Raw genomic sequence first — 15,507 nt, forward strand, 5'->3', positions numbered from 1 at the left:
ACTGAGCACTTAGGAAAATATCTCCAATAGAAATTTTGCTTTTACATGCAGACGTAAAATTGCAATCAATTACTTTTAAACGAAGAGCATCATCAAAATCAGCAATAGACTGTTGTTCATTCGGATACTTTGATAAGAAACGATGTTGAGCCACCAACAACTTCCTCTTTGGCGAAAAATGAGTGGTCAGTTTCTCCAGCAAATCTGTCAAAGTTGCCTGTTGTTGTTTTTGCTTTTGCGTCTGTTGTATTTTTCGCCACAAGTGAATTGCGACGTTCAATTGTCTATGCAACTGAATAAACTAATAATCAGCTGTTCTTCTGAGGTCACCTTCTATAAATTCGCCTTGGTACTTGTAGATGTACTTTGTCCTGGAGTAGCAGCAGTATTGGTAGCCTTTAGGAACATACAATTTCAATTTGATTCATTCTTAATTTCCAAATTTTTCTGCTTAAAAATTGCGGCTAAAAAATTGTTATGGAGTGAAAAAAATGGTTATTTCAACCTAATGTTTCTTTGCCAACTAACTATCTATCTGTTGCTAGAATCGAAAAAATCTAATGATATATTGAAATCATTCAATTAACAACAATTCGGAATATTGTAACTTTAAGAAGAAAACTAATAATGAAATTCCCGACAATGGGGGAATATTTTTTAATTCCTGGCAAACTCCAGCAATTTCTTTATAAGTTTTTTTTTAAAGTCACATTTTTATTTATGCACAGATAAACCGATTCGTTGTTATTTGTTCCCAATCGAATGATTCGATTATAAAATTTTTCGATACTTTTTTCTCATATTTAAAAATTCTCGGTAATTCCTGGGAATGAAAAGACGTTTTTATTATTTCCTGGGAATGGAAAAAGTCCGGGAAATTGTGAACCCTACTTGGGACTCATCATTAATTATAATAATTCCCTAAACCTTTAGTAACATATCGTTCTATTGTAAATATTAAGGAGTTCCATATTTATTACTACTTTACTTGCCATAGGCCCCACTGTGCTAAGCACGAGTATTTTTCATAGCGGAAATCATTTTGTAGCTCAATTTTACACATTGTTACATTTACTTATTTTTATTCCTTCTGGGAACATTTTGTTGCTAATGACTTCAATTGTAAATAGTATTTAACAATTTGTTTACATTTAAAATTTCCCGTGAAAAGTGATTTGTTAACTTGTTAAGATTGTTTATTATAGTTAAAACGATAACAGATTAAATGTTTATACTTACTGGTAGCTGGGATTTTATGGATCAATTAACAAAGGATTTATAAATAATAGACATTAGCATTTATCGGATTGTTTGTTTGTTTCATTTGGTATGTTAAAACTATAGTTTTGTTTTTATTTGAAGGAATAATAAGTTAAGGAATTTAAAGTTTTTTTTATTTGTATTTTCTAAAAATAATCTAAAATAGATTGCAAATGTTTTACTCCTGTTCTGGAACCAATTCTGATGCCCAGACATCTTGTGGCCAACCTGTGCGACCTTTACTTTGACGATTGAGTGACTGAAAAGAAAATAAGTGGGTATTATTATTGTAGGAAATTCATGTTTGTACATATTTACAAATTATATTAAAAAATCAAGAATGCTAAGTTCATTAATCCCTGAATCTAAAGAGGGGCAAATTTTAGGTTATAAACTTAATTGGCTGCCAAATGCCAAGAATTGCGCTGTCATCCCTTGGCATTTATGTAGTACAAATTTGGTAAATTTTAACCATGGAAAGCAACACAAGTTAACAACGAATTTTAATTGTAAATATTTTTTTCCACAATTGGTTAATGTTGATATCCGTGATTTTAGGTTTCGGCAGTCACACAGTCGGTCAAACAATTCAGTTTTTACATGACAAATTCCCCAGTAGCGTAATTTCTCAATTTGGCTATAAATACCGCTGTACTATTTTGGAAGCCACCAAACCACAAACAATTCGTGCTCTGAAAGATGAAATTCGGCGCAAAACAAGCGAAGCGTTTTTGAAAAATGTGGTTTAAACGTTTGTGAAAAGAGCGGTTCTTTATTGAATTTAACATAAGGAATACGCATGAAAAAATGGTGGGTACGTTTATAACTTTGTTTTCACAATCAAAGAAAATTATTTTTTTTTTGTTTTTTCAATTTTTTTTTAATATTTAACGGAAAAAAACTTGGTGAAAAAAAAATCGGGTTAAAAATATTTTTCCCGATTTTGACCCATTGTAGGTCCAACTTACTATAGTCTTATATACGTCGTTGCAAAGGTCTTTGAAATATCTTATATATCCATATTGTCTATATTAATGACGTAGTAATCCAGATATAGGTCAAAAATAGGAAAAAAATCGAGGTTGTCCTGGATTTTCTCGATTTTAAATAGCAACCGAGCCGGAAGAATTTCAGAGATATTGATGTATGAATCGTGTATGTAAGTTATTTTGGGGCTTCGGAAAGTTGATTTCAACAGACAGATGGACATAATAGACTCCGCTATCTATAAGGATCCAGAATATATATACTTTATAGGGTAGGAAAATTATATTGTGGAAATTACAAACGGAATGACAAACTTATATAAATTCCACGACAATGACTACCACGACTGAAAACACAGAAACCCTTGAAACTTTTTTTCAAGATGATTTGAATAGGAGAAAACACTAAAATATTACTATGTGCATATTTCTACATGTACCTCAAAATGACTTCCGTTTATGTCACGTACAATGTTTCGAAAGAACTTTTTATTATTTTTAAATATAGTACCCTCTGAATGGAAATTATTTTTCAGATACTCTTATTTTTGCAAAATCTATTGCACTATATGAAATTGCCCGTATATCATTCTCATGAAGGTGAAGGGTATAAAAAGAAATTATGAAACAAAAATATGCAGTTATGAGTTAAATATGCTATAAAAAGTGAAATATGCAAAAATATGATGAATATAACAAAATATTCATTCTTAAAATTGTCTAAAACTGATAAATAACTAACTCATATTTATGTTTATTCGACGCACGTCAAAAAATATTAAATTGTATATTTTTGGTTGCCCTGCTAATTAGTTTAAAAAAAAACTATTTATGTTCAAGTGATGCGCACTGTATTATGTAGTATTTTTTCAAAAATCTTAAAAAGGGGTGTATTTTTAAAATAAGATAAGCTTTTAATTCTCCAATACATTTCAGAAAAATCAAATAAAAATTCAATTGGCCATGTGGTTTATCGACATAATGTACAAAAGAAGAATATTTATGATATTGTTTTATCAGTAAATGCTTTTTACGCTGAACATTAAATTAACTCAATTACAAGATGTTCTTTCTTTTTTTCACTTACAATTTTTATTGTTTTTGAAACACTTGCTGAATTAAATAACGAATTAAATGCACTTGATATTTGCCAACAACAAAACGAACGAACAAAACAAAATTATTAAAAGTCAACCACCCTCCTCTTGTCATAACAATAATGCAATTGAGTTATTAAAACTTTTCACACCAGCAATATGTATAACCAACCACTCAACTCCTAGGAGTTACATATTCTACAACATTACACACTTTCTTCTATTGTTTCTAAACCGTAACACCACCAACCCATAAATAAATAAATGTTTTTGGGATTTTACATACTTATCTACTTAATATTGTTGGTTTATAAATGTTAAGTGCCTGCGGTATTACGCATGCTATAGTCGATTTCTATGGTCTGTCTGTCCGTCTGGTCGTAACCGAATAAAAATATAATTTACTTAAGTGTCGTTTAATGAGGCATCTCACTTGTTTCTGTTCATGAAATTACGTCTGTTTTCTGTCAAAATTGTGTAGATTCTCTGTTGTTTGTAAACATAAAGCCATTTAAAACATTAATCCTTCTTTTGCAGTTTGTATATTCTTATTATATCGTATATCTATAATTCACAGCGAATTTTTGTGTGTTTATTATTATTTATATTAAAATTGTGCAAAAGTACGGGTGCACTATATTTTTAATAATTACATATTTGCTTCTTACTCACCTTTGTGTCATTTCTTATATATGCTCTCTTTTCGTGGGAATTTTTACGATGCAAAGGTTTTAAATCTGCCCGAAATCCATTTTTAGGATCTTGATCACCATCTAAGACTTCAACTAGGTATTTAATATATAATATGGCCAATTTGAGAGTTTTTATCTGAAAACAATAATATGTATTATTAACATGAATAATTATCAAATTTTAAGCCTAAAAAATAAATGTTTATCAATAATTATACCCTTCACCTTCGTGAGAAGGGTATATATAAGTTTGTCATTCGGTTTGTAATTTCCACAATATAATTTTCCGACCCTATAAAGTACATATATTCTGGATTCTTATATATAGCGGAGTCGATTAAGCCATGTCCGCCTGTCTGTTGAAATCAACTTTTCGAAGGCCCTAAATAACTTACATACACGATTCATACATCAATATCTCGGGAATTCTTCCGGAAAAAAACAGGACAACCTCGATTTTTGATCTATTTTTGAACTATATTTGGATTGCTAATAATTAATATAGAAAATGTGGATATCTAATGATAGATATTTCAAAGACCGGACTTAAATATTCACACAGCATTTAATCTTCCACATTTTTTAAACTAAGGCCACAACTTTCGTACGGGTTTCAAAAAAATATTTATTTACATATAACTTATTGAAATATATGGACAAACTAAACATAAGTTGGCCGTCCGATTAAAAAATATTATATAAGAATAGTATTCCGTTCCAGAATTCTTCAGATATATTTTCGTAAGATTGTTTGTAAGTATTTTTCAATCGGACAACAGAGTAAGAGTTTGGAGAAGGCCAAACGGTTGCGGAAACGTAGCTTTACTGATTTTTTTAGGAAGGCAAAAAAAAAATGTTTTCGCGAAAAAATACCAATTTAGTATTTCTCTTCACGATTGGACCGAAAATTTGTTATTGATTAAAATCACAAAAAAATATTTAAAATCAATATTAAAAATGTGAGAATCAATAAAATTTCATTAACTGTTTCTCAGAACTAGTTCCAAGTGTGACAATTTTGAACAATAAACATTACTAGTTATATTAGAACCATTTATTAAAAGGAGGTTTTTGTTTTTTAGCACTTTCGTATAACTTGTTCCGCGAGTGACAATTTCAAGCAAAACCGTTCCAAGGAATGGGTATAAACAATATGATCTGATATCAACAACAAAACTAGGCTTTATTAGTTTTTATTAGTTCAGATTCAAATTCAAAGCTCAATTGAACATGTCAATCACTAAGTTAATATGTTATCCAATCTTAGTGCAATTTAAGCACACTAATTGCTTTATTTAAATGAGAATGAACTCTGGAATCTTCGTGAAACATTTGGAAGTGGTTCTACCCGATTTTATAAGTCGCTTCTGACAAAAAAAATTTAATATATTTACAAGATACATGATAGTGAATTTGAAATTTGCTACATGATTGTGAATTTGAAATTTTTAGTATTATAGGCGTAGGTTTTATATGTGAGTTTTGGTCTAGTATGGTCAGATTTTCAGAAAACACTGGGATTGATTTATCATTGCTTAAAACCTGAATTAAAATATATGGATAATATAATAAGAACTGCTTGGTACTTAAAAAAATTCGTAATATGCTAATTATCTAAATCGAAATCCATTCTAATAAAATATGGGAAAACTCTCAATAAACTATATGAACAATGATATGTTTAATATAAGAAGACACTTTTAATGTGTATTACGGATATCTGGTCCAACATGAGAATCCCTGAGTCTTGTAGTAAAATTTAGATTTGCAATGTTTGATTAATCAAAATTTACAAAGTATGGACTTCTACACGCCCCCTAGACTTAGTTATGTATCTCCAACAATGAGACCCAAATAATATTTGAAGCTGATTTTTATAAATATTTCAGAAGATTTTGTCAAAAAGAAAACAAGTAATAAACAATAATGTTTATAATATACGATATCCTAAACCAATTATACAATTATGTGGGTAGGTCTGGGAGTAGGTCTTATATGAAATTTGGTGGTTTGATCTCAAGTTATAGCGAAACTAGACTCAATACCGAATTTTGAAAAATATCTACATATAGTAGCAGCCAACATTTGAATGAAATTATTTTTTAAAAGTAATGCCAGAGATTGATCTCTCGGGCCATAATAATGATTCCAACCAACATCCAAATATATTTTAAATCCTTTTTGAATGAAAAAAAGTATAAATGAATGACACTTGATTAATGATTTAAGGTGTTCAATGGGTTCCAGGGAAATTTTTATCTATCTTTGAATTACATTACTTAAATTAACATAAATTATACAACACTTACCTTGGATAATTTAGTATCCGATGGTACATTGGGAATTTTTTCCCGCAAACAAGAGAAAGCATTATTAATGCTCTGTGTCCGCCGTCGTTCTTTTTTATTCGCTGTATTGCGTTTCTTTATCACGCGAACTGGAGCAACAGGAATTGTTTTTGGTGAAACGTTTGTAAACAAGCTATCATGAAATTGGGTTTCCACATCTTAAAACACAAGAAATTTTCATAATTTAATAAATACCTAAATAATATGCACTTAAAGTGATCGTCAAAGTAACCCCAATGTATTTGAAAGAGTTTTCAGGCATTTTTCTCAATTCTAATAAACATTTTAAGTTTCTCGTTACACCATTTATGCAAATCGTGGCCAAATTACCTTCCAAATCTGATGAAGAAGCTGGACAATAACTTGGTGAGCGATAATAATTATTAGTATTTATATTGGCTGTTAAAGTACAGGTGGTAGTGGTAGCTTGGCAGCAATCTTGTGGTTGTGGCTGCTGTTGTTGCGGATGATGTTTTGTGTCAGCGCAATAGGTTGGAGTATTCCAAGAATCTGAATTTTTAAAAAAATATTTTTAAAAGCACGTTAATTATTAATTTTTGTGTTAAAACACATACGTTCAATTGTATTCATTTCCATTAAACGATAATTATTATTATTATAAAATAGATTATTATCATTTTGATAAAACGGTGAGGTTTCCCGGCATATTTGTTGTGTTTCGTATTTAGACATTTTTGTATTTATATATTAATTTGTATCTTTTATTTCTACTATTTAACACTTGTATTTTTTCAATTTATTCGGCACTCTTTTATTTATTTATAAATTTTATATCATTTTGGCTTTTCTTTTCCCAAAATCCGTTTAACGCGTATATTTAAAATGTCTTAGTAATACTGAAGTTAATTTTTGAAAATCTCTTCATTATATTCTATAGATTTTCAATTATTGTTACAGCTAAATCTACTGTAAGCAAAACAACAAACACAACACATTTTATTTTGTTTATGTTTACACACCCCCGTTAGTCAACCAATCAGATGAATCAATATGGTTGTCTTCAATCTGATTGGCTGAAATAGAATTCATATATTAATGTTATACACAAAGAAAAATTGTGGTAAAGTTTTCAATTAAAATATATATTTGGAATAGGTACCTAGTATGAGACATTTTTGTTAGTTATATTGTTTTAAATTGTATACGTAGAATGTCAGAATTAATAAACACTAGAAAGGTTTTTTTTATTACTGGAAGAAGTGCATGTATCATGTGTTCGGACTTACCACTATACATATTTTGTTGACGATAATATTTAAATGCTTGATTCTAGCAATTTTACCAAGAGTATTAAATTAACCAATTGGGTGAACTAATTCTGCGGATATCAGGAAGAAGTTAACTAACTTCAGCAGATCACTTTCCATTGCAGTTAGTATAGATCGAACAGTGAAACACAACCCATACTGCTGTGGCCATCCATCGAATTAATATAGTTGGATACCATAAAGACAATGTAAAACCCAAAATAGACTTTGAAGGATGAAAGTGGTAATAAATCTGTGCCTTCTAAACTACTGGTCCGATTACTTTTAGAAAATTAAATTGTGTCAATCCTATTAGAAATCAAGGTGAGATACAGGGTGTCAAATTATACATTAAAAAGTATTTATGTTTTGATTTTAAACATTTCTGTTTTTACCTTGACTTGGTTAATTTTGTTCAAATATCTTCGGTAATACATAGTAGTTGTTGATTTTTTTTTAATAAACCCTTATTTCTAGGAAATTCTGGAGTATTCCAATCGACCAGTAATGAAAAATAACCAACAATTTGAAATTATGATTTAAAAAAATTACTAATAATAAATGTTTAAATCGATAAAGAAGTGCACCCTACTTTGGCAATGGCCAAAAATAGTAATTTTTAACATTAAAAAACACACATCAAGTTTTTATTTTTTTTTATGGCCAAAAATAGTAATTTTTAACATTAAAAAACACACATCAAGTTTTTATTTTTTTTTATAAAAATTTTAATAAACATTGGAATTGATGTACCATTTAAATGTTATTCGCCCGCTCAAAAACATGGACAGAGGACAGATTTTGTAAAAATAGTCAAATTTTTTAGTAACATACTAAAAGTATTTTTTATTATTCATTAAACAATCATTTTATAACACCACCTAAAAGATTGATTTTTTCATTCCGTTTGTAACACATCGAAATATATATCGCAGACCCTCAAAAATTAAAATATTTTGGGTGCTTATAAAATTCTAAGACGATCTAGCTAATATCCGCCCGTCTGTTGAAGCACGATAGGCCCTAAAGGAAGGACTTAGGGGGATGGAATTTTCCTCAGATATTTTTTGTTGATCTGAAATGGTTGGTATTGAAAATGTTCAAAAGCCATCCCGAAAATTTGTAGGGAAACCTGAATCCGATATAGACTCCGTAACCATCCAACCGATAAGCTCCAAGTCGGTTTGATTAGAAAGGCAATTTTGTGAAGATGATTTTAGATACCTAAAGCTCTGCATTAGGCTCATTCGTAAAGCCAATTTTCGAATTTTCCCATACAAAAATTGTTTTCAATTTTGAAAAGGGGGTACAAATTAGTAAAAACGGATAAAATTGGTATCTAGATCTCCTGAACTAATAAAGCTAGCACCAAAATCTGAATTTATGCAAAAATATAAGTTTGGCACAGATGTGTGGCACTTTTGTGGCACTCGGGCGAAACACAAGTTTTGATACTTTTTTGTATCCCATACTTCAGAAATTAAATTTAAATAGAATTGTAGTCATTCTAAAAAAAATTTCAGACGGATTTTGGCACTTTTTTTTTAAAATTTGAACACATAACGGGTAAAATTGATCTCTCACTTTGGTATTGTTTTTTACAAAAATATTTTTTATGGTAAAAAAAAGCTTACTATCAAAATACTCATCAACAGGGAAACCAATAATATGCTCTAAAAAGAGTGATTATGCGCATAAAATATGCACTTAAAACCGAACAATATGCTCTTAAAATATGCACTTAAAAATAGTTGGTTATTGTTTGATTTCAAAGTTTTTTTAATAAAATATATAAGATAAAACAAATATTGAGCTCATAAATTAAAATTGCTTATTACTGCATTAAATTTCGATGTTGGTGACTTTTGCACATGAAAATAGTTTGATTCAATTAATTTTATTATATTTAGCAATAAATTAGTGTGTTTTTACTTAATTTTTCAAAACTAAATCTTTGTTTTAGATTTCCGTAGAGTTTCTTAATCAATTGATTTGTCTCATCTTTTAAATTCCTCAAACTTGTTTTTAGTAATTAGTAGGGAGAGCATGTTCCGTATAAATTTCTCGAAACATTTCTATTCTACATAAAGCTTTAAAACCCACTTTTTTAACATTTAAATGTATTAAAAAATTGCATAATATAAATAAATTCGACTTCCAAAATTTAAATAGAATTATCAACAAGTAAGAAATCATACTTAAAAATACTTTTTTTTAATATTATTTAAACAAAATTATTTTTTTTAAATTGTTTTTGAATTTTTTAAAAAAAATTGTTTTTTTCCAAATCGTTCTTTAATTTTTTATTAAAAAGTTTTTTGCCAATTTTTTTTAATTTTATAAAAAAAAAATTTTGGAAAAATAATTTATGAAAAAAAATTCGTGTTAAAAAATATTTTTTCCCGATTTTGACCCATTTTAGGTCCAACTTACTATAGCCAAATATACATCGTTGCAATGGACTTTGAAATATCTATAATTAGATATCCATATTGTGTATATTAATGACTTAGTAATACAGATTTAGATAAAAAATAGGGCAAAAATCGAGTTGTCCCGTTTTTTACGTATGTATATCTCAGCCATTTGTGGACCAATTTTTTCGATTTTAAATAGCAACCGAGCCGATATATTGATACATGAATCATGTAAGTTATTTGGGGGCTACGGAAAGTTGATTTCAACATACAAGCGGACAGAGGGACATGGCTATATCGACTTCGCTATCTATAACGATCCAGAATATATAAACATTGTGGGGTCGCAAATGAAAAATGTAGAAATTACAAACGGAATGACACTCATGGCGAAGGGTATAAAAAAGCCTTACAATAGTGAAATGATTTGTTCTATATTGTGGCAATTACAAAAACCTTTTTGCTGCAGATTTATCATTTGGACTCAAATTTCCTATGTTTCTTTGTATGCGGGTTTTCGATGGATCTTAATATTCTGAATTTATTAAGAAAACAAAATAATGACAAAAAAAAGAAAATATGCAAATATGAGTTAAATATGCTGTAAAACGTAAAATATGCAGTAAAGAGCAAAATATGCAAAAGCACTAACAAATCGATGCCAAAATTCTTTTTGGGCTATTCTGGGCTATTTAAGAAAAATCAAGACTACCTCGAGTTTTTAACATATTTTTTTACCTATATCTCAATTACTAACTTATAAACATAGACGATTAATGACACTTCCAAGTGAAGGGAAAACTATTGTTTAACTTGAATTTTTTACTAAGTCATATACATAGTCAATATACATATCAAATGATATTTCTATTTGCATTTAAATAGAAAAAAAGGACTAACCATTATTAAAAAAGTACTCATTATTACCCGTGCATCATATTTATAAATATAAGTTTATTTATATAGTTATTTTTTTTTTTTTTGTTATAAATTGTTGGACAAAAATAATATGAATTTCTTATAAATACATATTTTTTTGTTACTATCTATTTAATTACAATTAAATCAATGAAACGATTATTTATACAAACAAAACAGCAAGAAAATAAACAAAAACTAAATATAAATACACCAAGATCAACAATAAGACTTTGTATTATCGAAAATAAATGTAAAACATTTTTTGTCTGCGACGGCAATCTTATGTTACACAGGGTTATGACCAAATTTATAATCGGATTTAAAGGTTGCTGCTCTCTAAAGAACAACAAATCAATAATAACACATAGGCCGGCGGGTATAAAAACGCTGTAACTGGTTGTTGTTGATTCGCGCAAAATGAATGTTAAAATGCAAGCGAAAAGTGCCGAAACTATTAGGTGTAGACGAGCCCTGAGTAAAATGTGACGTTTTTGCTGGGGTGCTGCAGTTGTTTCGGTATTTAATGAGCTAAATAGATTGCCAATAACCAGAGACGGCTCATGTTGTAGTATTTGCTGAGGAATGATGATATCTGGCTCAACTTCTGGATCGGAAAATTCAACACTATCTAGGTGATTTGGTCCTGAAAAAACAAATATAAAATATTGGGATTAAATGATAAAGAAAATTTAATAAATAATTAATAATGGTTAATAACAATTGAAAAGAATTTTAAAAGCAACATTGAAAATAATCTAATGACTCTTTTTAGGAACATAAAAGCTTTAGTAACTACTTTTTTCATAAAACTTAAGGAAATCAGCCTTATCGTGGTTGGCGTAAACGTCATACGCCTACGACAGTTTCGTACTAGATTAAAGAAACAGTTTGCATTTTATCTTTAATTTAGTACGAAACTGTCGTAGGCGTAAGACGTTTACGCCAACCATAATAAGGGTGAATATTTTTAAAAATTTCATTGTAACCACGAAAGAATTTGACTTCGAAAAAATTTTAATACCAAACTTCGGGTGCAAAACTTATGTTTCCATTGGTATTTTGGCTTATTTCGTAACGGTGATTTTATTTATGTAACGGTATTTACCGTTATTTTAATTAAAATTTGTACGGTATTTTCACGATAACGTTAATTACAGTTATCTCGTTAACGGTAAGTTGGCGGTAACGGCAGCCAACCTCAGTATTTAATATCAGAATTTAATATCAATGTGATGTTTTTAACATTATTAATCTTCCAATTTAGAGAAAAAGCTTAAGAAATGACCACAATATTTTTGTGTGCATGAAAATCAGACACAAAGCAGTGATAGAATTTCAATTGGAATACACAATTAAGTTATAAATTCTTTTTAGATTTGTTTTAAGTTTTCATAAAATTTTTCTCCTTCAAACCATTTATTATGATCTCATATCGCCATAACTTACCATTAATGTGTTCATGCCTGTGATGTTCATCATGTGAGTCAATTGAAGTAGTGTTAATAGTTGTGGTGTCAATGTTGGTGGTGGTGGTAACGGTACGTCCATTTAACCTCTCTAGACGATTTTTTGCATTTTCTAAAATTTTTCTTCTACGTGCTTCACGTCTTTGATTCAGCCTCAGTGCCAATAACTCCTCTTCATTGGAGTCAAGTACTTCATTGTTTACAGTTTGAAGACTCTCCATTTATTATTTATTTCTACTTTTTTTTTCAAATTAGTCAGTGTTTTTATCGTGTTAATCAACGTAATATTTAGAAGACGTATAAAAATGTAAAACTATGCAAAAAATAATTAATAAACAAGTTGCATGTCAATTCCGAAATTCATTTTAAGAATTTGAAACACAGGGTGGCTAAGATACTTTCTTATAAATACCTCAACTACAGTGGGCGGAAATAGTAATTATTTTAAACAGTTAATATTTGTATGAGTTTATGATTAATTATAAGCATAAAATATAATATGATATTTATTATTAACATTGTGAACCAAAAATTAAATTTTTAATAAACATAATACTTCAGAATAACTGTTTTTAACGTGTTCGTCCAGAGTTGAAAGACCCCTGCTTCCGACAAAATGCTAGCAATATAGAAAATATAATTATTAAAAGAAAAAAACTAGGGAAATATAAACAGATTGAGTACTAGGATACAAAAAGGTTTGTACCGTATCCAACAGACAGAATTTATATTTTCATATTTGTTATTGCAGTTTATCAATTATCCCATTGCCAGTAGCTTATACACCAGAAAACTCCACAATTTATCACAAATGCATAACTACATTCAGTCAATATCTAATTCGGAGTAATTTGTACACACCCTGTGGCCAATGTTCCATTCCATTTTGTTACAAACACACACATCATCTACGTTATTGAATAGCATTACTCGACAACTTTTAAACAGAAAAAATTGTGCAGATTTTCGCTAAACAAAAGCCGAAACTCATATTTTTATTATAAAAAAATAAGAACTACAAAAATAATGACGGTAACTGAAAGTAATGTCAAAGATACCGAAATGGAAGTAGATCCTTCCGATGAAAGCTCAAATGCTGATGGAAAAAAAGATCTAGATGTCGTTCATATTTTAGAAATCCGGGAACACATACGAAAAATAGATAAAGCTGTGATTAGTAATGAATATCGGTAAGTTGTAATAACAAAAAATGGAAAAAACCATATTTATCCTTTAAACATTTCTTAATTTTAGTTTCATTGCCCGAGTTTTGAGGACATTGCCTAGTACTAGACGTAAACTCAATGGCATTGTATTGCGCTACTTGGCTACAATTGTTTATCCAGCGGGGGCTGAACGTGAGGCCGCTTTAGCATTTGCTCCTGCTGTGCCAGCTGGCACTCCCGAGCCGAAAGTACAAAAAGTACGTCCTGCTACTACAGCTCCCATTGTTGAGATCGATGCCTACTTCCATCTGTTGCTGTTAGTTAAATTGATCGATGATAATGAACTTAAAAAGGCTTCATCTTGTTCCGATGCTTTATTGGCTAAAATCCAAGGACAAAATCGTCGTAGCTTGGATTTGATTTTGGCCAAATTTTATTTCTACCACTCGCGTGTTGCTGAACTCACCAACAATCTGGAAGGAATACGTCCTTTCCTGCATGCTCGTTTACGTACTGCCACACTACGTAATGATTTTGAGGGACAAGCTGTGCTATTGAATTGCCTATTGCGCAATTATCTTCATTACTCTCTGTACGATCAGGCCGATAAATTGGTTAAAAAATCGGTATTTCCCGAATCAGCCAGCAACAATGAATGGGCACGTTTCTTGTATTATTTGGGTCGCATAAAGGCCGCCAAGTTGGAGTACAGTGATGCTCATAAACATTTAGTGCAAGCTTTGCGTAAAGCACCACAAACGGCAGCTGTTGGTTTCCGTCAAACCGTACAGAAACTAATCATTGTTGTAGAGCTACTTTTGGGTAATATTCCGGAAAGACAGGTTTTCCGTCAGGCTGCTTTGAGGAAATCTCTAGCTCCCTATTTCCAACTAACTCAGGCTGTACGTTTGGGTAATTTGAAGAGATTTGGCGAAGTAGTGGAAAACTTTGGCCCCAAATTCCAGTTGGATCACACTTATACTCTTATTATACGTCTGCGCCACAATGTGATTAAGACCGCCATACGTTCGATTGGTTTATCCTATTCCCGCATATCTCCCTCGGACATAGCCAAGCGTTTAATGTTGGACTCTCCCGAGGATGCTGAATTTATTGTAGCTAAAGCCATACGCGACGGTGTCATTGAGGCTACTTTAGATCCTGCCAATAATTACATGCGCAGCAAGGAAAGTACTGATGTTTATAGTACACGCGAACCTCAATTGGCTTTCCACGAGCGTATTTCATTCTGTCTTAATTTGCACAATCAAAGTGTTAAGGCTATGCGTTATCCACCTAAGTCGTACGGTAAGGATTTGGAAAGTGCCGAAGAACGTAGAGAACGTGAACAGCAAGATTTAGAATTGGCCAAGGAAATGGCTGAGGATGAAGATGATGGTTTCTAAACCAATTACTCTTAATTCATACATACATTAATATTCTTTTTTTGCTTAGAAGCTGCGCTTTTTAACTACAACTTCTTCATATATAAAACGATATTTAACATTAAACACAATAAATGAAGTTTAATTTTTTTGTAATAGGTTTAAATTTTTATTTGTTTAAATGGTCGTTATTGTAGCTAAAATGTTTGTATATAAAGACTCATGATTGCAGCAATGATTATAATAACTCAGTTCAATCAATCGTAGCTATTTGTGTGTTCAAATTTAGCTTCAATCGTAGGCCTTTATGTAGTCCAAATTTAGCTTCAATCATAGTTCAAATGTAGTTAAAATTTAGTTTACATCGTTGGTGTTTATTTAGTTCAAATCGTAGGTCTTTATGTAGCTCTAATCGTAGGTCTTTATGTAGTTAAAACTTAGTTCAAATCGTAGGTCTTTATGTAGTTAAAACTTAGTGCAAATCGTAGGTCTTTATGTAGT

At 30.3% G+C, this 15,507-nt stretch overlaps 3 protein-coding genes across 3 annotated transcripts; 1 reads left to right on the forward strand and 2 right to left on the reverse strand.

The window, feature by feature from the left end:
• Window positions 1-1,298: 1,298 nt before the first annotated feature.
• Hand (heart- and neural crest derivatives-expressed protein) lies at window positions 1,299-7,201 on the reverse strand. The gene is made up of 5 exons (XM_065500898.1): window positions 6,959-7,201; window positions 6,714-6,893; window positions 6,345-6,541; window positions 4,016-4,171; window positions 1,299-1,519 (listed from the first exon to the last, which is right to left on the reverse strand). The coding sequence occupies exons 1-5, from the start codon at window positions 7,074-7,076 to the stop codon at window positions 1,439-1,441; spliced, it is 732 nt and encodes a 243-aa protein (XP_065356970.1). The 5' UTR covers window positions 7,077-7,201; the 3' UTR covers window positions 1,299-1,438.
• A 3,787-nt stretch (window positions 7,202-10,988) lies between these two features.
• l(2)SH0834 (lethal (2) SH0834) lies at window positions 10,989-12,765 on the reverse strand. The gene is made up of 2 exons (XM_065500064.1): window positions 12,436-12,765; window positions 10,989-11,632 (listed from the first exon to the last, which is right to left on the reverse strand). Exons 1-2 carry the CDS (start codon window positions 12,674-12,676, stop codon window positions 11,115-11,117), a joined length of 759 nt encoding a protein of 252 aa, XP_065356136.1. The 5' UTR covers window positions 12,677-12,765; the 3' UTR covers window positions 10,989-11,114.
• Window positions 12,766-13,368: 603 nt separating this feature from the next.
• Window positions 13,369-15,162, forward strand: Rpn3 (regulatory particle non-ATPase 3). The gene is made up of 2 exons (XM_065499508.1): window positions 13,369-13,645; window positions 13,710-15,162. Exons 1-2 carry the CDS (start codon window positions 13,482-13,484, stop codon window positions 15,025-15,027), a joined length of 1,482 nt encoding a protein of 493 aa, XP_065355580.1. The 5' UTR covers window positions 13,369-13,481; the 3' UTR covers window positions 15,028-15,162.
• The last annotated feature ends 345 nt before the right edge of the window (window positions 15,163-15,507 follow it).

This window comes from Calliphora vicina, chromosome 2 (genome assembly GCF_958450345.1).
Source record: "Calliphora vicina chromosome 2, idCalVici1.1, whole genome shotgun sequence".
In the NCBI taxonomy this organism is placed as follows: domain Eukaryota; kingdom Metazoa; phylum Arthropoda; class Insecta; order Diptera; family Calliphoridae; genus Calliphora; species Calliphora vicina.